This window comes from Tyto alba, unplaced genomic scaffold, assembly GCF_018691265.1.
Source record: "Tyto alba isolate M040663 unplaced genomic scaffold, T.alba_DEE_v4.0 Super-Scaffold_23, whole genome shotgun sequence".
NCBI lineage: Eukaryota > Metazoa > Chordata > Aves > Strigiformes > Tytonidae > Tyto > Tyto alba.
The window spans coordinates 30,720,656-30,742,654 of NW_024881297.1; the positions used below are offsets into that span (position 1 = coordinate 30,720,656).

The following is a 21,999-nucleotide window of genomic DNA, read 5'->3' on the forward strand; positions in this document are numbered from 1 at the left end:
GAACCCCCACCTGCCCCAGCCAGGCTCGGGGTGTCCGTGTCCCCCCCCCCAGCACTGGGGTCCCCCCGTCATCGGCGAGGCCAGCTGGCACCACCCGTCTGTCTGTCCATCCGCTCACGCGTCCGCCCAGCTGTCCCTGCACTCACCCGGCCGTCGGGCCTTCCCAACACCCCCCTGCAGCACGTCCGTCTGTCCGTCCATGCATTCGTCTCTCTGTCCGTCTGTCTCCACTCAGACCCCTTGGGTTCGGCTGTCCGTCCCCTCTCGCACCCATATTCCCACCCGCGCACCCATCTGTCCACCCACCCATGCCCACCCCTCCGGCCCCACCCTTCCGTCCACCCCAAATCTCCACCCCAAATCTCCACCCCAAATCTCCACCCCAAATCTCCACCCCATATCTCCACCCCAAATCCCCATCCCCCGTCTCCACCCCAAACCTCCACCCCAAACCTCCACCCCAAATCTTCATCCCCCATCTCCACCTCAAACCTCCACCCCAAACCTCCACCCCAAATCTCCACCCCAAACCTCCATCCCCCACCTCCACCCCACACCTTGTCTCCCCCATCCCTCCATCCCCCATCCCCCTTCCCAAACGGCCCCTTGCCCCCCTTGTCACCCCCTCCTCCCCATGTGGGGCTCCTCCTGTGTGTGGGACGAGGCTCCCCCCCAAGCCCACCCTCTCCCGCTTCCTGGCCCCACTGGACACCCGGGAGGGGCCCCGAGGAGATGGTGGCGGCCGAGGAGGAGGAGGTGGGGGCCTTCCTCAACGCCGTCTTCCAGGCCCGCGTCACGGCCACGCTAACGAGCTCCTTCCTCGTCAAGGGAAGGGGATTCTGATGAGGAGGGTTGGGGGTGTCAGCGGCCGGGCGGGGGGCGTCTGCCCCCACGGTGGTGCTGTCCCCCAGGGCTGTGCCCCTCAGGAGGCTTTTCCAGGGTCACCCGAAGATGCGGGTGGGGTTTGCGACCCAGCGGGAAGGATCTCAACGCTGGCTTAGAGCACATCTTCCATGGGATGGGGGGTGCGGGGGGGACCCCGTGGGGACAGGGGGGATGGGGCTGGTGGGATGTAGGGAGAAGAGGAGGATGGAGCTGGGGGGGCGCAGGGGGGGGGGAGGATGGAGCTGGGGGAATATGGGGGACAGGGAGGATGGAGCTGGAGTGATACAGGGGGGACAGAGGATGGAGCTGGGGGGGCTCAGCGGGTACCAGGGGTGTGGACCTGGGGGGACACGGGGTGGGGGAGACAGAGGATGGAGCTGGGGGGGCTTAGGGGGATGGGGAGGATGGAATGGGGCGGGGGCAGTGAGTGCCGGGGGGATGGAGCTAGGAGGGCACGGGAGAGGTGGGGAAGGGGTAGCTGGGGGAGCTCAGGGGGGCCAGGGAGGCTGGAGCTGGGGGCCGTGGGGCGGGTGGGGGACCCAGCCGGGATGGGGACGTGCCCAGGGTGCAGGGCCGTGGGTGCGGGGACGGGGACACCCGGGAGGGAGCGGCTCCCGCCCCCCCAGAGCCCCATCCCGCGCCCACCCTCCAGATCCCTGCCGTCGCTACCCCCTCCCACTAATGTCCCTAAAGAGAGACCCCATCGCCCCGGACACATCCCTGCTGTGCCCGTGGCGCCGTACACAGGTCCCTAGTGCATCTCTGTGGCTGCACATGTGTCCTCAGTGTGTCTTTGTCACTGAATACGTGACCCTAGCGTGGCTGTGTGGCTGCACGCATGTCCCTAGCATGTACCTATGGCTGTACGTGTCCCAGATGTGCCTGTCACACTGCACACATGTCGTTAGCATGTCTATATGGCTGCACACATGTCCCAAGTGGGCCTGTCTCACTGCACACATGTCGTTAGCGTGTCTGCGTGCCTGCACACATGTCCCCAGTGTGTCCGGGGCTGCACACACTCCCACGGGTGCACGTCTAAGTGCCCTGTTGCGTCCCCAGCACACGCATGTCCTCGCCTGGCTGCTCGTGCGCATCCCCGTGTGTCCCCATCCCTGGCGGGTCCCAGCCCCCGCCTGTCCTTCCCGTGCCGCTGGCGTGTCCCCGCCGTGTCCCCTCGGCCGCCCCTGCCCGGTGGTGCCCATCTCCCCTCCGTGCCCCCCCGGCGTGGCGGGGCTGCCGGAGGCGGCGGGTGTGCCGTGCCGTGCCGTGCCGTGCCGTGCCGTGCCGTGCCGTGCCGTCCGACGGGCTCCGGCGTGTCCCGACGTGCTGACGGGGCCGGGCACCGCCACGCCGCCCCGGTGCTCCCTGGGTTCCCAGGCCCAACCCTGCGCCCGCCGGCGGGCGCCCGTGCCAGCCTCCCCCCCGGGGTGACGCCAGCCCCCCCGGGGTGACGCCAGCCACCCAACCGGGGTGACGCCAGCCAGGAAGCGCGGCCCGGCGGGGCCGGATGAACCGAGGGGGGGACGACGGCAAGCGGAGCCGAGCCATGACCCCGGGGACCCGGCGGGACCCTGCCCGCACCTAAGGGTGCCATGAGCCCCCCCCGGCAGCAGGTGCTGGCCGCCATCCGGGCGGAGGTGAAGCGGCACGAAGGGGCCAAGAAACACGTGAATAAGTTGATTCGGTTGGTGGAGACGGTGCCGGACCCGCGGCTCCGGGCCAGCCTCACCGCGTCCCTCTGCGTGGTGCAAGGTACGGGCACCCCCGGGGGACCGGCCGGGAAGGGTGGGGGTGGACAGAGGGATGGGTGAGGGGTGGATGGACAGATGGGCGGGCGGGCGGGCGGGTGGGCGGATGGACGGACGGATGGATGGGTGGATGGGTGGATGGGTGAACAGGCAGCCGGCTGGCTGAAGGGATGGACAGATGGACAGGGGGAAGGAGGGAGGGAGGGAGGGAGGGAGGGAGGGAGGGAGGGAGGGAGGGAGGGAGGGAGGGAGGGAGGGAGGGATGGACAGACAGGTAGAGGGAAGGGTGGATGGAGGGATGGACGGACAGACAGGTGGAGGGAAGGGCAGACGGAGGGATGGACAGACAGACAGGTGGAGGGAAGGGCGGACGGAGGGATGGACGGACAGACAGGTGGAGGGAAGGGCGGACGGAGGGATGGACGGACAGACAGGTGGAGGGAAGGGCGGACGGATGATGGACAGGAGATGACGCTGCTCCTCCCTGACCCGCGCCATGCACCCGGCGGTGGCACCCGCAGCCGCGCTGGGGGATCCTGTCCCAGCTTGGGGGCCCCAAATTCCCCCCAGATCGTGGGGCACCGCTGCCCGGCACCCCAGTGCGGCCGAGGCCCAATTCTGCCCGCTGTCGCGGCAGGGACCCGGCTGGGCCCAGCAGCACCAGCCCCGCCATGAGGAGCCGTGATGGGGGAACACGGGGGGGCGCAGGGACCCGCCGGGGGGGGCCGGGGGGCGCCCGCCCCGCTTTGCCGTGGCTGTGCCATCGGGCGGTTTCCGGCGCAGCAGCCCCGGCACTGCGGTCGGTGACGTGGGCCGTTTCCTCACCTCCGGCAGTCACTGAGGGGGGCCCTGCTGCTGGGGGGGGGGGGGCGGGGGGGCTGTTTTGGGGAGCCCCATGGAGTTTGGAGGGGGTGCTCTCCCACCCCGTGGTCCCCCCCCCCCCGGTGGGTGTCTGGTTGGATGGTATTACTGAGGGGAATGGGCGCCAGTGCAACCCACCCACTCCCCCCAACCCATGCTGAACCCCCGCATCCCTATGCCCACCCCCCCCCCCCCCCCCCCCGTGCGCTGGCATGTCCCCAGCATGGTTGCCATGGCAACAGGAAGCAGGGGGATGCCTTGTTGCTAAGCGCCTGCAAAGTGGTACCCACCACCAGCACCAATGGGGGGGGTGCAAAGGACCCCCCCCAAACCCCTCTTCCCGGTACCTCCCAGAGCCCGGCTGCACCCAGGGGGTGCTGGCCACTGTGCCCCCACCCCAGGGGTGCACTCCCCTTCCCCCCGCCCCCCCGACTCTGGAGAGGGGCACTGGGGGGGCCAGCAGGGCCTGGGGACATGGGATGGGGACATGGCTGTCCTGGCGTGGGGTCAGACCTGGCATGACACACCCCCACCCCCATAGTGTGGGTCACGGTGCCATGAGGGCCACCCCTGAGCGATGGGGAGGGCACCCACCCCTCACCCCTCACCCGGGGGCTGCTGGGGGACACTGGGGGGGGCTGAGCTGCACTGGGAGGGGGCAGCACCGGCACCGTGGAGGGGCTAAGAGGGGCCAGACCCCCTTAGCCTGGCATGGGGACACAATCTGGCCGGGGCCAGTGTGTCACCCCCAGGGCCATGGGGCTGAGGTGACAGGGATGGACAAGACGGAGGCTCAGGGGGTGCCCCCCCATCCTCGGCGGGTGCTGGGAGGGGGACACGCCGTGGCGGCTCGCTGGGGGCCGTGGGCGGGTTGCTGGGACGACGCACCCAGCTCTGTCACGAGCACCGGAGACGTGCCAGCTCCCCAGGGCCCCTGCGCGGGGCAGGGGAGGGACACACCATACAGGTGGCCCCCAGCCCCACAGGCCCCCCCTGTCCCCTCGGCCCCGGGCACATCTGTCCCATAGGGGTCATGGGGCCACATCCCTCCCCCCCCTCCCATCTATCTTTTCCCACTGGGTGCCAGCACCCACCTCCCGGGCAACCTAGGGTGGGCATGGAAGGGTGGGGGGGTCCTGCTCCGCTAAGCCTGAGCAAGCGGGGTGTCCTCAAGAGGTGTGTCTGTCCCCAGGGGTCGTGTCTGTCCCCAAACCCTGCGTCCATCCCCGAATGCCGTGTCCGCCCCCAAGCACCACGTCTGTCCCTGGGCGCCGTGTCCGTCCCCAGTGCCCCGTGTCTGTCTCCGAGCTCCGTGCCCACCCCCGAGCCCTGTCCCCACCCCTGGGCCTGTCCCGGGGGTCCTGTGGCCACCCCGGGACCCTGCACGTGTCTCCAGGCCCTGCGTCCCTCCCCAGGCTGTGCCGGGGGGACACGCTGGCATGGCAGTGTGTGTGGCTGGAGGGTGACGCTGGCGAGGGGGGGATGGAACGGACACGGCACAGGCCGGGGAGGTGTTTACGCGTGGTGGTGACGGGCTGGCCCGGGGTGTCACGGCTGGTCCCCCGTTGCCAGCCTCGCTGTTGCCGTGGCAACGGGATGTGGAGGGTTTCTGCGCTGCTGCTAAAAATGCTGGAAAAATGGGCGGCCGGGGCCTGCCCCGTGTCTGTGGTCCCCACAGGCCCCCCCACGCCTCCCCACAGCCCCCCAGGGCTCCCCCAGCCCTTCATGGCCACCCACAGTCTCGCAGACACCCCCCCCCACCCTCCGCAGTCCCCCACAACTCCCATGGGCCCCACGGCCCCCCCCCCACCCCAGACCCCCAGCGCTGCCCGACGGGGGTGAAGGGAGGGGATTGGGGGGTGCAGGGGGGTGGGAGGGAGGGACAGAGGGAGCTGGAAGTCTGGAGGGATGATCCAGGGATGGGGAGAGGGCTGAGGGTGGGGCAGGGGGTACGGCGGGGCCAGAGTGTCGGGGGGCACGGTGAGGGGATGGGGGGGGTGGAAGGTGGCGGGGACAGGGGGTGCGTGGGGCAGCGCAGGCGGGTGTCGGGACCGGCGCGGGGGGGGCGGCTGCGGGGGGGGGGGGGGCGCCCGGGAGCGCTCGCGCCTGCCCGGTAGCGGCGGGGCCGCCGCCCGCCCCCGCCCCCGGCCCGGCCCCGGGAGCGGCGCATGGCGGAGAGCGGCGGCCCCGGCCCCCCCCGGCCGCGCAGGGCCCCCCCCGCCGGGCCCCGGCCCCCCCCGCCGCCGCCAAGGACGAACCCGTCGGGGCGCTGCCGTGAGCCCCGGGCCCGGGGGGTCCCGGGCATGGCCCCCCCCGCCCCATAACCCCTCATCACCCCCCCCACCCCTCCATCCCCCCACGGCCCATAACTCCCCTCTCCGCCCCCCCCAGCCCCCTCAGCTCCCCGTAACCCCCCTCCCCATCACCGCCCCGTTTCCTCCACCCCCTGACCCCCCAATCCTCCTCCCCCATCCCCACAACCTCCACCCCCCCGCCCCATCACCGCTCACATCTTCCCTCACCCGCAGAGCCCCCCCAACCCTTGAAACATCCCCCCCCCCCCCCAATCCCTCCATCTCCTCCACCAGCGCTGGGGAGGAGGGGGGAGCCCCCCACGATGCCCCCCGGTCGCTAACCCGGGGTTGGGGTGAGTGGGGGGGGGGTCGGCCCCGCTCCCGGCGTGGGGGGGGTGGGGGGGGTGGATTTGGGAAGGGGGGGGCGCGGCGGTGCCAACCCCTCCGGGGGCGGGCGAGCGGGGAAGGCTTCGGGGAGGCAGGGCCGGGGGTGGGGACCGCGCCGAGCATCCTCCCGGCACCGGCGGACGCGGAGCCGGCGAGGGGAGAAAAAGGGGGGGGGGGGACACACACAGGGAGGGGGGGCTCTGCCTGCCTGCCCGGCTCGAGGAGTGGAGGAGGCGGGGGGGGGAGTTGCCCTGCCCGCACCCATGAGCAGGACCACCGGCCTCCAGCGCCGGACCACCTACCTCATCTCCCTCACCCTGGTCAAGCTCGAGTCGGTGGCAGCCCCAGGGGAGCCGGAGCAGGCGGGGGGGGGCGGCGATGGAGCCCCCCGCCCCGGGCAGGCGGCTGATGCTGCCCGCGCCGAAGACCCCGGCGGTGGCGGCGGCGGCAAAACCAAGAGGCCCGAGCGGCTTTTCCAGCGCCAGGACGCTCTCTGGATAAGTACCGCCGGCTCCGGCCCCATCGACGCCCCAGTGCCCCCCGGAAGCCCCCGGACCCCCAGTCCCGGCCCAAAGCCGGCGGCCGAAGCTCCGGTTGCCCCCCAGCTCGCCGAGCCCCGCAGCGGGCATGGCGCCAACCGCCCCCGCTCGCCCGCCTCGACGCCCGCCGCCGGCCCGCCCGCCGTGCCCCCCAAACCCGACCCGGCCTTGTTGCCCCCCGCTCTACCCCCGAAACCCGACCCGGCGTTGCTACCCGCCCCCCCGGCCGTGCCCCCCAAACCCGACCCGGCACTGCTGCCTTTGCCCCCGGCCGTGCCCCCCAAGCCCGACCCGGCACTGCTGCCTCCTCCCGCTGTGCCCCCCAAACCTGACGCCTTCACCCGGGGGGCCAAGGGCACCTTGGAGGCGCTGGGGGAGCCGGGTCGGGCACCCCAGGAGTGCCCCCACCCCTCGGCAGCCCCCCGGCGCCCGCTGTTGGGCCAAGCCAGCTGGGTTCACCCCGAGGGCGCTGCGGATGGGGGCAGAGCCCCGTCCCACCCGGCACCCGGCGTGTCCTCCCCGCACCCGGCAGCCGGGGCCCGCCGCCTGCGCCTGGCCGGCACCAAACCCTTCAAGACGGTGACGACCAGCGGGGCCAAGGTGGGCCCCGACGCCAAGGCGGGCAAAGGCACCCACAAAACCGCCGGCAGCCGCCTCTCCTGGCCCGAGGGCGAAGGCAAGGGGCGCCCCAAACCGGGGGGCAAAGCGGGGGCCGAGGGGGGCCCCCGACCGCTGGCGCGGGCTCGGCTCTCCCCCCACAAAGGCAAAAGCAAGACCCTGGATTACAGCGATTTGCACCCAGGACCGGGGGGTCTGGCGCCGGTGCCCGCTGCACCCCCCCTCGCCGAAACGGGCTTGAAACGGGGGCGCGAGGGCGGCCGAGCCTCCACCCGCGACCGCAAGATGCTCAAGTTCATCAGTGGGATCTTTGCCAAGAGCCCGGCGGCCACCCCCACCCACCCCGCGCCCCCCTGGGCCCTGCTCAGCACCGACCTGGGCAGAGGCGCCTCCCCCAGTGAGTACCGGGCCCGGGGGGGGGGGCCGGGGGGGGTCCTGTGCTCCGCCACACCGTGCCTCAGTTTCCCCGTGTCCCTCAGTCACCTGGGTGCAGGAGGGATGGGGTTTGGGGGGGGGGGTACCGCCTGCTGCCCCGCGCGGGCTGGGCGAGGGGGGGATGTTACCGTGCCTCAGTTTCCCCGTGGCTGTGGGGCAGGAGGTGGGTGTGGGGAGCCTGGCTCCGCTTGCTGGACGTGCCCGGGGAGGGGCTGTGCCCTGAGTGGAGCAGAGGGACCCGTCTGCGCCCCATGGCTGGGGGTGTGTGGGTTGGGGGGGGCGGGTGGCTGGGGACTTGTGACCCACTGGGCAGGGCCACCCCTGCCACGAGGGGCCCCAGGCGTCCTGGCCCCTGCCTGGCCTCAGGGTCCCACGGGGCGGCCAGCACGGGGGGGGGTGGGGTGGTGTGTGTCAGGCCAGTCGTGGCAAGGGCTCCGTGCCTCAGTTTCCCCAGTGGGGCCAGCTCAGGGGCCAACCCCTCACCCGCCTTTCCATCCCAGCATCCGTCCGTCCGCTCCTCCATCCCCGGTGCCATCCGTGCGTCACACATTCGTCCGTCCTTCTGTCCCACTCACCCCCACATCCACCTGTCCGGCTGCCCCACAGCTGCCCTGCGCCTGCCCGTCCCTCTGGCTGCCCCACTCCCATCCCTGACCCACCGGTGCCGTGGGGCGTGTGGGCAGAGCCTGCTGGGGACCTGGGGGTGGCAGCAGGGACACCCGTGGGTGGCAGCTCCGTGGTGACGATGTGCGGGGTGACAGGCAGCAGCATTAACCCCTCGCCTGCCGTGCACCTGGCGGGGGGCAGCCCTGCCTATGGCACAGGGGAAACTGAGGCATAGGATTGGAGGGGGGAGGGAGGGGCTCTGCCCTGCCTCAGTTTCCCCTTCTCATGGTGCAGGAGGTGAGATGTTGTGCTGGGGGTGGTGGGCAGGGGGTGTGGGAGGCACAGGCAGCGTCCTTGTGCCATGCCACATCCTTGTGTCACTCACACCACGTCCTTGTGTCACGCTGTGTGCTTGTGCCACGCCATGTCCTCAAGCCCCACCGGTGCTTCCCATGTTCTCGCGCACCACGTCCACGACATCCTTGTGCCCGTGGATGCACCACAGCGTGTGCTCGTGCCACGCCGCATCCTGGTGCCCATCATGTCTCCATGCCACACCACATCCTCCTACCGCGCCTGTTGTGTCCCCGTGCACGCCACGTCCTTGTGCCATGCCGTATCCTCGTGCCTGCCACATTGCGTGCACTGACACACGTCCGTCACATCCTCGTGCCCACCGTGTGCTACATTATGTCCTGGTGCCCATCATGTCCTCGTGCCCGTCTTGCCCCTGTGACATGCCACGTTCTTGTGCCATGCTGCATCCTCGTGCCTGCCATGTTGTCGTGCACCACCTCTATCGCATCCTCGTTCCCATCATGTGCCACGCCGTGTCCTTGTGCCCATCGTGTCCTGGAATCCATGGTGTCCTCGTCCCATGTCACGTCCCGGTGCCCGCCGTGTCCCTGTGCCACGCTGCGTCCAGGTGCCCGCCGTGTCCTGGTGCCCGCCGTGTCCTGGTTCCCACCAGGTCCCCGTGCCACGCCATGTCCTCTTGCCATGCTCCATCCTCGTGCCTGCCACGTCCCTGTGTCCCCTGCGTCCTCGTGCCCATGGCAAGCGGGGCGCCACATCCCCCGTCCCCGCCACGCCGCGTCTCTGCGTCCCTCCTGCCGCCCCCGCCAAGCTCAGTGCGGTGCCGTTGCTTGGTGACAGCTCGTGGCTGCCCACGCAGGATGTTGCTGGTGGTGCTGCCGCAGGGCTGGGGGCGGCCGTGTCCTACCCTAGGCTGGGGTGCTGGGGGGTGCCGGGGGTGCCTGGGCGCCGTCTCACCCCTCTCCTCCCCACAGAGGCCTTGGTGAACAGCCAGGAATGGACCCTGGGCCGCTCCGTCCCCGAGATCCGGCTGGTGGGTACCACATCCCCATGTCCCTGCCCCGTGTCCTCCCGTCCTCGGCCACCCTGATGCCCCCTCTGCCCTCTCCCCAGGGAGTCCTGGGCAGCAGCAAGAGCGGGAAGTCAGCACTCGTCCACCGCTTCCTCACCGGCTCCTACGTGGGCCTGGAGCCCACCGAGAGTGAGTGGCCACAGGCCTGGACATGGCCATGGGGATGGACAAGGCATAGGGTTGGGCATGGCCGTGGGGATGGACAAGGCATAGGGTTGGGCATGGCCATGGGGCTGGGCATGGCCATGGGGATGGACAAGGCATGGGGCTGGGCATGGCCATGGGGCTGGTCAGGGCCATGGGGATGGTCAGGGCCATGGGGCTGGGCATGGCCATGGGGATAGACGTGGCCATGGGGACAGATGCGGCCATGGTGCTGGGCATGGCTGTGGAGTGGACAAAGCCATAGAGATTTCCAAGGCCGTGGTGGTTGGTGTGGCCATGGGGGTGGACAAAGACATGGGGACAGTCAAGGCCATAGGTACAGGGAAGGCCATGGTCCTGGGCATCGCTGTGGGGCTGGATGAGGCCGTGGTGCTGGGCATGGCCATGAGGCTGGATGAGGCCATGGTGCTGGGCATGGCCATGGGATGTTCGAGGCCATGGGGTCAGGCACAGCCACAGGACTCCTGCCCTCTCCGCCCTCCGGCTCCAGGTGGTCAGTTCAAGCGCGAGGTGATGGTCGATGGCCAGAGCCACCTCCTGCTCATCCGGGAGGAAGGAGGCGCCCCGGACGCCAAGGTATGTGGGTGCTGGGGGGGCAGGGGGGCACCCTGCTGGCCAGGGCCGAGCCCTGACCCCCATCCGCGTACCCCCCCCAGTTTGCCAGCTGGGCAGACGCCGTCATCTTCGTCTTCAGCCTGGAGAACGAGAGCAGTTTTGAGGAGGTGACGCAGCTGCACGCGCTGCTCAGCGGCTACCGGGGCGCCAGTGAGGTGGCCCTGGCGCTGGTGGGCACCCAGGGTGAGCTGGGGGTGTGGGACCAGCCCCACGGGGATGGGGAGGGGACAACCCCCGCCTGAGTCCCCTGCTCCCCCCCCCAGACAAGATCAGCTCCTCCAACCCCCGGGTGATCGAGGATGCCCGAGCCCAGGCGCTCTGCGGGGACATGAAGCGATGCCTCTACTACGAGACCTGTGCCACGTACGGCCTCAATGTTGACCGGGTCTTCACTGAGGGTGGGTGTCTTGGGGTGCTCGGCTCCCCTGGCAGGCCCGGTGGGGGGGGGGGTGCATGCTGGGGGTGGGATGGGGGCCGGTGACCAGGTACGATGGACCGTGGCCAGCGTGGGATGGCGGTTGTGGTTGGGTGGGATGGGACTCGTGGCCAGAGCGGCACAGAGCCACGGCTGGGTGGAATGGGGATAGTGGCCAGTGGCTGCGGTGGGAGGGGGGCCGTGTCCAGGGGGTTGGAGAGCGTGGCCAAGGCGGGGCCGGGGGGGTCTCGGCAGCCTGGCCCGCCTGACACCAGGCTCTCGGCACAGTCGCCCAGAAGGTCGTGGCACTGAAGAAGCAGCAGCAGCTCGTGGCGTCCTGCAAATCTCTGCCCAGCACCCCCAGCCACTCCGCCGCATCCACCCCCGTCGGGGGCATCCACCCGGGCCAGGTACCGCCCCCCCCCAGCTCGCCCACCCTGGCCAGGGGCCGCCCCCCACCCCCAGCCCTCCAGCCACAGGACGCCAGTGCCGGGACTGACCTCCCTGTCCCATCCAGGCCAGCAACGGTGGCCACACCAGCGACTACTCGTCCTCACTGCCCTCCACCCCCAACGTCAGCCACCGGGAGCTGCGGAGCGAGACCCCAGCCCCGCTGGGCACCCCCAGCTCCCTGCACCGCGGGGCCAAGCGCCGCACCAGCCTTTTCGCCGTGAGTGCGCCAGGACCTCTGCGGCGGGGGACACGTGGTACCCACGGTGTCCCCCTGGACAGGTGGTGGCAACTGGGTCGTCCCCCTGGCACGGTGGTAGTGGCATAGAGGGGCATGTGGCACCCACAGTGTCGCCTAGCAGGATGGTGGCAGCGTGCGGCACGTGGCACCTGGGGTGTCTACCCAGCAGCGGGGGGTACACGGTACCTGGCGTGTCCCCTGGCAGGGTGGTGGCAGCAGGGGACACGCAGCGCCTGGGGTGTCCCCCTGATACGGTGGTGGTGGCACAGGGGGACACGTGGCGTCTAGGGGGCCCCCCTGCCAGGGTGGTGATGGGGGACACCCATGGCACCCAGGGTGTCCCCACCATGGGGCTCTGGCAGTGGGGGACTTGTGGGCACCCCGAGGTGTCCCCGCGGTGGGGGGGGGATGTGGCACCCCGGGTACCCCCAGCAGTGCCACGCGTCCTGCTGAGCCCACTCCCGTCCCCACAGACGCGCCGGGGCAGCGACTCGGAGAAGCGGAGCCTGGACAGCCGGGGCGAGGTGGCGGGCAGCGGCCGCGCCATCCCCATCAAGCAGGTTGGTGGGGCAGTGGTGGCAGAGGTAGGACACGACATTGTCCCCAGCTGTCCCCTCCCTGTCCCCCTCACCCTCCCGTCGTCCCCAGAGCTTCCTGCTGAAGCGCAGCGGCAACTCCCTCAACAAGGAGTGGAAGAAGAAGTACGTGACCTTGTCCAGTAACGGGCTCCTCTTCTACCACCCCAGCATCAACGTGAGTGTCACCGTCCCCACCCCTGTCCCCACGGCGGGGGCAGCCCCAGTCTCAGCCCCCGCCTGTCCCCGTGGCAGGACTATATCCACAGCACCCATGGGAAGGAGATGGACCTTCTCCGTACCACCGTCAAGGTCCCCGGCAAGCGCCCGCCCCGCGCCATCTCCGCCTGCGGCCCCTCCGCCAGCATCAACGGGCTGGTGAAGGACGTGGGCGGCGGGACGGCGCCCGAGGGTGGTGGTGAGTACTGGGGCGGTGGTGGTGGCGCTGGGGGGGGGGGAGTGGGACCCTTGTGTCACCACCAGTCCTTCCCCACCTGCAGCTGGCGCCTCCCCCGTGGGGCTCAGCCTCCCCCCAGAGCCGGGGATGAAGGGCGCGGGCAAGGCTGAGCGGTCCCTGCAGCGCTGCGCCTCTGCCTCCAGCACCAAGCTGTCCGGCTCTGGTGAGTGTCCCCGTCCCCATCACCCCTCGCGCTCGTGGACCCAGACACCTCCCCAGGGCAGAGCCTGTGGTGGCCCCGCTGAGCCCTGGTGACCCCGGGGTGACGCCGGGGGACCCGGTGGCCCTTGGTGGCCCTGGAGGTCACACCGAGCCGGGTGAGCCCAGTGACCCCAGTGGCTCCAGCACTCCCAGTGACTCGTGTGACCCTGGTGAGCCGAGTGGCTCCCGTGACCCTGGTGGCCCCAGCGAGCCTGGCGAGCCCAGCGGGCTCGGAGACCCGATCCCCCAGGCCCGGTGAACTTGGTGACTGGTGGCTCCAGTGGCGCTGGTGAGCCCACTGCTCCTTCTGCCCCGGGTGGCCCCAGTGACCCTCATTAGCGCGGTGGCCCTGGCAAGCTCGAGGGCCGCCAGCAGCCCCGCGTGCGGGTCTCTTGGCAGACGCTCCCCCGGCCTTCGAGGCCGTATCCAGCCCCAGCAGCTCAGGCAAAGACCCGCCGCCGTCGCCCATGATCGACAGGAAGAAGCACCGGCGGAAGAAGCTGATGACGCCGTCCAAGACGGAGGGTTCGGCTGGGCAGGCAGAAGGTGAGCGTCACAGGGACGGGTGCCCCGAGCCCCCCCGGTCACTCATGGACAGTGGCCACGGAACCATGGGGACAACGCCACCGCGCCCCGTGGGGCAGATGCCACAGGATGCCCCAGGGCTCCGGCGAATGGAGGATCTGGGCCTGATCCTGCCCACCCCACGCCCCCGTGCCACGCTCAGCCACCGCTGCCCTGCCCACGTGTCCCCCCCCTTGCTCTGCCACTGCCTGCCACCCCCCTGCACCCTGGCGCCGTCCTCCGTACCCCCAGGGCTTTGCGGGCTCCTCTCATGACTCTCTCTCCCCATTTCCTCTCTCTGCTCTCGCTGCCCCGGACCCTCCGCAGCCAAGCGCAAAATGTGGAAATTAAAAAGCTTTGGTAGTTTAAGAAATATTTATAAAACAGGTAACGTGGTGCGTGGCGCGTGGCCTGCTCCACTCATGCATGTGGCTGTGTCCCATCCTCGCCTGCCGCCATCTCATCCCCTGCCCCGACGTCCCCTCCCTGCTCGGCAGCCGGGCAGAGACGGGGGGTCCCCGGGACTGGGTGCGTGGTGGGGACCAGCGGGGTGGGCACCCCTTTGGGTGCAGGGGGTGGAAGATGGGGGGGGGGGGTGCTGGCGAGGGTGGGGCTGGGGCAGCCCGGCACCTCCTGGCCAGGGGATCCCCCCCGCCCGCCTCCCAGCCCCCCGTCCCACCACCCACCAGGGGGTCTCTGGTCCCGCAGAGGAGGAGAACTTTGAGTTCATCATCGTGTCCAGCACGGGCCAGACGTGGCACTTCGAGGCGGGCAGCTTCGAGGAGCGCGACGCCTGGGTGCAGGCCATCGAGAGCCAGATCCTGGCCAGCCTGCAGTGCTGCGAGAGCAGCAAGAACAAGGTAGGACCCTGCGGGTGGCCAGGGACCACCACCACCACGTCACTGCTGCCCTCCCACTCATTCCCCCCCCCGTCTCCCCCAGGCTCGCATGGACAGCCAGAGCGAAGCTGTGGCCATCCAGGCCATCCGCAACGCCCGGGGCAACTCGCTCTGCGTGGACTGCGGGGCACCCAGTGAGTCTCCGGGGGGGGTGTGGGTGATGTGGGGCCACAGGCCATGTGGGGCCACCGGTTGCGCGGTGTCATGGGCCATCGGAGGCCATGGGCCACGTGGGGCCAGGGGCTGTGGGGGGCTATTGGTCACAGTGCCATGGCCCATGAGGTGCCATCAGCTGCGTGGTGCCATGGGCCGTGTGGGGTACTGGCCACGTGGGGCCATGAGTTACACGGTGCCAGGGGCCACGTGGGGCTGGAAGCCATGGGGGACCATTGGTCACAATGCCATGGGCCGTGTGGGGTACTGGCCATGTGGGGCCATCGGTTGCGTGGTACCACGGGCCGTAGAAGGCCACGGGGGGCCTTTGGTCACGCAGTGCCGTGGGCCGCGTGGGGCCATTGGTTACTTGGTGCCACGGGCCATTGGCAATGAGATGGCCTTGGTTACACGGTGCCGTTGGGCACGGAGTGGTGTGGATTAAGGTGTGCCACGAGCCAGATGGTGCTATGGGGTGACTCGATGCCACGGGCCACCCAATAACGTGGGCAAGGAAACACCATGTCCCGCATGACACCGCAGGCTGTCTGATGTCATGGGCCGTGTCATGCCATGGGTCCACGCAATAATGCCCTGGACAAGGAGGCACCTTGTGGTGCCACGGGCAAACGTGGTGCCATGGATCACGCAATGCCACGCACCATGGGGTGCCACAAGCCCAGGGGTGCCACGAGCCATGCAATGGCCATGTGTTGCCACGGGCCATGCCGTGGGCCACCCAATGCCCCCAGCGCGGTGCCAACGGTCTCTGCGCATCCCCCGCCAGACCCCACCTGGGCCAGCCTGAACTTGGGGGCCTTGATCTGCATCGAGTGCTCGGGGATCCACCGCAACCTGGGCACCCACCTCTCCCGTGTGCGCTCCCTTGACCTGGACGACTGGCCCCGGGAGCTCACTCTGGTGCTGACGTCCATCGGCAACGCCACTGCCAACAGCATCTGGGAGAAGAACCCACAGGGCCGCTGCAAGCCCACCCACGAGTCCTCCCGGTGGGTGTCCCCTGTGCTTCCCGCCCACCGTGTCACCGCAGCGCCACCTCCCCGGGGCCGTGTGGTCCCTGATGCCACCCATCTCCCCAGGGAGGAGCGGGAGTCGTGGATCCGGGCCAAGTACGAGCAACGGCTCTTCCTGGCACCACTGCCGGCGGCGGAGGCACCACTGGGGGAGCAGCTCTTCTGCGCGGTGCAGGAGAAGGACCTGGAGATGGTGCTGCTGCTCCTGGCCCACAGCAAGAAGGAGCAGCTCAACATCAGCACCGGCGACAAGGACCGGCGCACGGCGCTGCACATGGCCTGCGACATGGCCCTCGTGGTCATCACCCAGCTGCTGGTGTGGGTATGTCGGGGCAGGGGGGGGTGGAGGGCAGACGGGGTGGGGGGTGGAGAGGCCGTGGCATGGCATGGAGGTGGGCGTGGGGCACGTGGAATGGTCATGGGGGTCGTGACATGGGCAGGAGGGAGGTCACGGGGGATTACGGCGTGGCTGTCGGGGATGTGGCATGGTCTTGGGGACCGTGGCATGGCTGTGGGGGACGTGTGTGGTCACGGCGACCGTGGCATGGCCAGAGGGCGGATGGCATGGCCGTGGGGACTGACATAGCTACGGATGACATGGCACGGTCGCAAGGAGCGTGACGTGGCCATGGGGGACATGGTGTGGTCACGAGGACCCGTGGCATAGCTGTGGGGAGATGGCATAGTCATGGGGAACGTGGTGTGGCCGTGGGGGGATGCGGCAGGCCATGGGAGTGACAGGATGGCCATGGGAACCCCACCGTGCCGAGAGACGCGTGGGTTGGCTGCTGGGGAATGTGCCGTGGCCACGGGAGGGGGAGAGGCAACCCACCCGTGGGGGACCCGGCATGGCTACCAGGGACGTGGCGTGGCCACGGGGACCGTGCCACGGCCCCGGGGGGGCTGGTGATGGTGGCTTGCGTGCGCGTGGGGTGTTCGGCGGCTGACCTGGCAGCTGTGCCCGCAGTACGGCGCGGACGTTCGGGCGCGGGACGGGCAGGGCCGCACCGCGCTCTTCTACGCCCGCCGCGCCGGCAGCCAGGAGTGCGCCGACATCCTGCTGCAGCACGGCTGCCCCGGCGAGGGTCCCGGCAGCCCGGCCACCCCCGGCCTGCGCCGCAAGAGCAGCTGCGCCAGCGTGGGGCCCTGCGAGCCCCGGACCGCCCTGGTATAGCCGGCGCGGGGCCCGGTGCCCGCTCGGCATTCCCCAGGACTGCGGGTGCCCGCTGGCCCCGGCGTTGCCCACCGCCGCCCCACGGTTTGTATTTTTGATGCTCTTATTTATTAATCAGCTCCCGCTGGGGTCTCTTCTGGTCCTGCACCCCCCCCGCCCCCCCCGCCCGTGCCAGGTCCCCGCCCGCGCTCGGGGCTGGCGGTGGTGGCACTGGGTCGCCCTCCCGGTGCCGCTGCGGCCCCCCCCTCGCCCTCCCCTCGCCCACGTCATTCCACTCGTGCCACCCCCGCCCGTGCCACCCCCTCCTCGCCTGAGCCACATCCCCCCCCCACTGTGGCACCCTGCTCACATCACCCCATTGTGTTGCCCTCCCTGTGCCCCCCCGCCCCCCATCCATGCCACCCCCTCTGCACCACATCACCCGCCCCACGTCACCCCCAGCCATGTGCCCCCCCACCCCATGCCCCCTGGCACAGCCCCCCAGCTCTGTGGCAGGAGCAGAGCAGACCCCACCTCCCCCCAGCCCCCCCCCACCTCCTTTTCTACAACAACCTTTTGTACACCCCCTCCCACCCCACCGTGGCCTGACACCCCAACCCGTCCCCCCCCCCCCCCTTTTCTCAGCATCCCCTTGGGAACCTCTTTAATTTATTGCTTCGTCTAGTGTTAGGATAGAGCCAGCCCCCCCCTCACCACGGTGCCATGGCGCCTGGCGGGGGGGGGGGAACCGCCGGTGGGACCCCTGCCGCCTCTCCCGCTGGCCGTGGGCCTTTGGGGGGGGGGCTCACCCCGTCCGCTGCCCCGGGACACCCCCGTGAATGTAGGGGCACCCCTTGCTGTGACGCCCCTGACGCACCCCGTGCCCCGGCAGCACCAGCGAGGCTGAGCCAGGGTCCCCAGTTTGGGGGGCTGGGGGGTGAGAGGGGGCCGGGAGGGGGGTCCGGGCCGTGCCGGGGCGGGGGCTGGGCCGTGTACAGCATTTTCATCTCTCGGGTTGTAACTGTAAGTACGTAACAATGTCGGACTTGGCGCTGTGACCGTGGCTGCTCCTTCCTGGTGTCGTGACACGCGGTGACGGGGGCGTGGGGGGGGGGGGTCCAGCCACAGGCCCGTGGCTGGTGAGGTTGTGCCGTGGGACGGTGCCAGAAAGCCGTGGGGCCGTGGCGGTGGGGCTGTGCCGCAGTGTGGTGCCACGGAGCCGCTCTGTGGGGCTGCACACCCGTGGGGTACACACCCATGGGGCACCCGTGGGGTGCACACCCGTGGGGCTGTGCCGCAGTGTGGTGCCACGGAGCCGCTCTGTGGGGCTGCACACCCGTGGGGTACACACCCATGGGGCACCCGTGGGGTGCACAGCCGTGGGTCCGTGCCACGGGGCGGTGCTGCAGAGCCCCGCCGTGGGTCCGCGCCCCGGGGTGCCGGCAGGGGGGTCAGCTCAGGGGCCGGGGGTCCCGGGGGGGGCGGTGGGGGCCGGGGGGGGCCGGTAGCGGGGCCGGTAGCCGTAGGGCCGCAGGCGGTGGGTCAGGTACTCCAGCGCGTACATCTGCTCCCCACTCACGTAGTGGAAGGACACGGCCAGGTCCGAGCAGCAGGCGGCTGCCTGCGGGGGGGCGTCAGCGGGGCGGGGCCAGGGGCGGGGCCTCGCGGGGCGGAGCCAGGGGCGGGGCCTCGCGGGGCGGGGCCAGGGGCGGTGCCTCGCGGGGCGGGGCCAGGGGCGGGGCCTCGCGGGGCGGGACCAGGGGCGGGGCCTCGCGGGGCGGGGACATGGGCGGGGCCTCGCGGGGCGGGGCCAGCGCGGGGCGGGGCCAGCGCGGGGCGGGGCGGGAGAGGATGGGAAAGGAGCGGCGCGGTGGCGGGGGGTGGGGCTTACATGTTAATGAGGTGGGCGGGGGATTCGGAGGGGTGGAGCTATGTGGGTGGGACGAAGGTGGGTGGGACTTAGCAGGGGAGTGGGCGGGGTGAGGATGCAAATGAGCGGGTGTGGCCTAGTTGGCTTAGTAGGGACGGGCAGTGGGTGGTGCCCACCGGGTGGGTGTGGCAGGGAGGGGCCGACGGTGGGGAGGCAGAGGGGACACAGGGGTCTGCGGGGACACGGGTGGGGGGTCTGGGACACCGAGGGGCCTGGGTGACACAGAGGGGGCCCGGAGACACGGGGGGGGCTCCTTGGATGCTGAGGGGAAGTGGGGGACGCCAGCGCCAGCCGGACGGGGGACCGGGGGGCTCCGGGGTCCCGGCTGGGGGGGGGGGTTCTCGCTCACCCATTGCACGGGGTAGTAGGAGTACTGCGGGTAGAAGCGGTCGAGGGGCAGCGGCTCGGCGAGGTGCCGCTCGGGCGGGAAGGGGTGGAAGGTCTCGAGGCCCCGCGTGTCCCGCGAGTCGCCCGCCTCCACCCCCACCTTCTCCAGGCACTGTCCCAGGGCCACGTCCTCCACGGCGCTGGTGTGGGTGCAGGTGCCGGAGGCAAAGGCGGCCACGAAACGCCGCAGGGCCTCCTTGCTGAGCACGTAGCCCGCCCCGCCGCTCATGTAGCCCTGCTTGACGAAGGGCCTGAAGCGCTTCCCGAAGTAGATGGGGCGCTCAGGGGGGTGGCCGGCCAGCAGCCAGCGCAGGTTGGCCACCACCACGAAGGTGTCGTCGTCCGCCTTGAGGAACCAGTCCGCCTGACCCAGGTGGTGCCGGTGCACGTACTGGAAGGCGCGGATGGTCTTCCAGTAGAGCTGGTGCCGGCCCTCTCGGACGGGCAGCCCCACGGCGGGGAGGCGCTGGTCCGGCGCCGAGCTCATGAAGAGGACCACGTTGCAGTGGCGTGCCCAGGTGGCCCGCACGTGCCGGGCTTTGGTCTCCAGGGTGCTGGGCCCCGTCATCACCCAGCACAGGATGCGTACCCGCTCGTACAGCGCCCGCGCCTGGCTGCTGTTCACTGCCGGGGGCGGTGGGGAGCGGTGGGACACCCCACAGCCCCCCGCCCCGGGTAGAGGGACTGGGGAACCCGTCCCCAGCTCAGCGCCACCGGCTGCGCCCACGCCATTCCCTCCTCGTCCCCCGCTCGGCGCTCCCACCGCGGTCCAGAAAGTCCCGGCTTTGTCGCGAGCCCAGACCTACGACCGCCAGCGGCACCGCCCCCTCCTTCTGTCCAGCTCAGAGCTCCCACCGCCGGCCACCCCATCCCGCCCTCGTCACCCGCTCAGACGTCCCACCACTGGCCAGAAGGGCTGAAATTTGTCCCCAGCTCAGAGCAACCACCAATTCCAACACTGTCCCGTCCTGGTCACCAGCGCCGCGGTGCCACCACCACCAGCCCATAACTCTCATCAAGTCAGAGCTGCCGTCACCGTGCAGGAGGTCCCACGTTTGTCCCCAGCTCGGAGGTCCCCCCTCCCTCCAGAAGGTCCCACGTTTGTCCCCAGCTCGGAGGTCCCCCCTCCCTCCAGGAGGTCCCACGTTTGTCCCCAGCTCGGAGGTCCCCCCTCCCTCCAGAAGGTCCCACGTTTGTCCCCAGCTCGGAGGTCCCCCCTCCCTCCAGAAGGTCCCGTTCACGTCCCACACTCAGAGCTCCCACCACTGACAGGTTGTGATCGCCCCCATCGAACACGAGGTCCCCCCACCAGCCACGCTGTCCCCTCACTGTCCCCAGCTCCCCCCACCAGCCACGCTGTCCCCTCACTGTCCCCAGCTCCCCCCACCAGCCACGCTGTCCCCTCACTGTCCCCAGCTCCCCCCACCAGCCACGCTGTCCCTTGTCCCCACATCAGAGCTCCCACCACAGCTCACACTGCCTTGTCCTTGTCCCCAGCTCAGAACTGCCACCCCCCCCACCACTGTCCCCCCATCCCTCACCACCAGCCCCACGGGACTGTGCCCCTCACCCTTCCCTTCCCATTGCCTCCCCACGGACCCAGGATGTGGGGAGGTGTGTCCGTCCGTCCCTCCGTGTCCATCCGTATTTCCGGGACTGCTCCCCCGCTCCCCTCCCTACCCCGTGTCCGGGTGTCTCCCATGGGGCCCCTCCCAGGGCTCACCTGTGGGTTGGGGGAGGCTGTGCAGGTGGGCAATGCTGGGGGCCAGGGGGGGACCAGGGGGGTCCCAGAGCTGCTGTAGGCTTTGCAGGAGGCTGCCCCCCAGGACCAGCCCCACAGCGAAGCCCAGGGGGAACCAGGGCACCCGTGGGTGCCAGCCCCACATGGCCTCACCGCCGCATCCCAGGGGGGCTGAGGAGAGACAGGGACAAGGGGTGGGAGGGGATGGTCTCCCCAGAGGGGGCTGGATCTGGCCCCCCTCCCCCCAAAATGGGTTCCAGTGGGGGGTCCCACCACCTCCACAAGCCACTGCCCACCCCCCACCACAGTGGGGCCCTGCCTGTGGCTCTGCCCCCACCCAAACCACCAGTTCCGTGTCATGCTGAGCCAACCCCCCCCCGCCCCGGACACCCCCTGTCCCCTTCCGTGTGTCCCTGCAAAGCCACCAGCCCCCCCATCCCTTTGAGACACCCCTCAATCCCTCCCAGCCTGATGTTTTTCCCACCCCCGTCCCCCCTCTCCCTCCCAGACCCACCAGCCCCTGCCCCACCATGACCCCCCCCCACCTCCTCTGCCGCTCCCCCCATACCAGGGACATCTAATTCCAGCAAATCTCATTACCAGCCACTAATTAGGGACACACGGGCCTGGCTGGGGTGGGAGAGGGACTTGGGGGTGGGGGGGAGGAGGCTGGTGGCTCCCAGGGCATTTGGGGTCCCCAGGGAAGTAATGGGGCCGGGGGGGGGGGGTGTTCCTGCTCCCCAGGGACCCCATCCCTCCCCTCGTGCCCCCACCCCGGTGCCGGATCCGGTACCTGCCGTGGCCCCAATCACCCGTCCCGTCCAGCACCTCCCGGGGAGGGCCTGATCCTGGCCACCCCTGCGGCGGGGGCAGCCCCAGCCTGGCCCCCCTGCACCCCAAGGCTTGGCCGTGGCCCCGGTGGTGACGGTGGCGGTGGCACCACGTGGCACGGATGGACGCACCCAAACGAGGAACCGGCTCCTCCATCCCGGGCAAAGGGCTTTAACGGGGCGGGGGCTGAGGCCGTGGGGGGTGACGGCAGCACCCATGGGTCCCCCCAGCCAATCCCAGCCCTTCCCTGGAGCCACACTGGGAGGGGGCCATGTCCCCATGCCACCCCCACTCATGGACTTCCCTTCGCCCGTGGGCAGCACTGACACCCGCCCACTCCCCCAACCCCACTGCAAACGGGGGGGACCATCCCCACCCATTGTCCTGGACCCCCAAACCAGCTCCCGTGGCCACCAACACCCCAG

The 21,999-nt window shown here is 70.5% G+C and overlaps 2 protein-coding genes across 5 annotated transcripts; one reads left to right on the forward strand and one right to left on the reverse strand.

The window, feature by feature from the left end:
- The first annotated feature begins 2,198 nt into the window (after nucleotides 1-2,198).
- On the forward strand, nucleotides 2,199-17,743 carry LOC116965781 (arf-GAP with GTPase, ANK repeat and PH domain-containing protein 2-like). 4 transcript variants are annotated; one of them, XM_042797115.1, is made up of 19 exons: nucleotides 2,199-2,640; nucleotides 9,666-9,724; nucleotides 9,805-9,892; nucleotides 10,419-10,504; nucleotides 10,585-10,726; nucleotides 10,807-10,941; nucleotides 11,247-11,368; nucleotides 11,476-11,628; nucleotides 12,123-12,209; nucleotides 12,298-12,402; nucleotides 12,480-12,642; nucleotides 12,725-12,844; nucleotides 13,282-13,428; nucleotides 13,774-13,833; nucleotides 14,155-14,306; nucleotides 14,389-14,479; nucleotides 15,286-15,508; nucleotides 15,599-15,854; nucleotides 16,500-17,743. In XM_042797115.1, exons 1-19 carry the CDS (start codon nucleotides 2,481-2,483, stop codon nucleotides 16,704-16,706), a joined length of 2,556 nt encoding a protein of 851 aa, XP_042653049.1. In that variant the 5' UTR covers nucleotides 2,199-2,480; the 3' UTR covers nucleotides 16,707-17,743. The 4 variants fall into 4 exon arrangements, with proteins under 4 accessions (XP_042653049.1, XP_042653050.1, XP_042653047.1 ...); XM_042797113.1 differs by lacking the exon at nucleotides 2,199-2,640 and adding an exon at nucleotides 6,158-7,732; XM_042797116.1 differs by lacking the exon at nucleotides 13,774-13,833.
- Nucleotides 17,744-18,029: 286 nt separating this feature from the next.
- On the reverse strand, nucleotides 18,030-21,640 carry LOC122153820 (glycoprotein-N-acetylgalactosamine 3-beta-galactosyltransferase 1-B-like). Its single transcript, XM_042797139.1, has 4 exons — nucleotides 21,537-21,640; nucleotides 20,726-20,914; nucleotides 18,965-19,626; nucleotides 18,030-18,306 (listed from the first exon to the last, which is right to left on the reverse strand). Exons 2-4 carry the CDS (start codon nucleotides 20,886-20,888, stop codon nucleotides 18,142-18,144), a joined length of 990 nt encoding a protein of 329 aa, XP_042653073.1. The 5' UTR covers nucleotides 20,889-20,914; nucleotides 21,537-21,640; the 3' UTR covers nucleotides 18,030-18,141.
- Nucleotides 21,641-21,999: the final 359 nt, after the last annotated feature.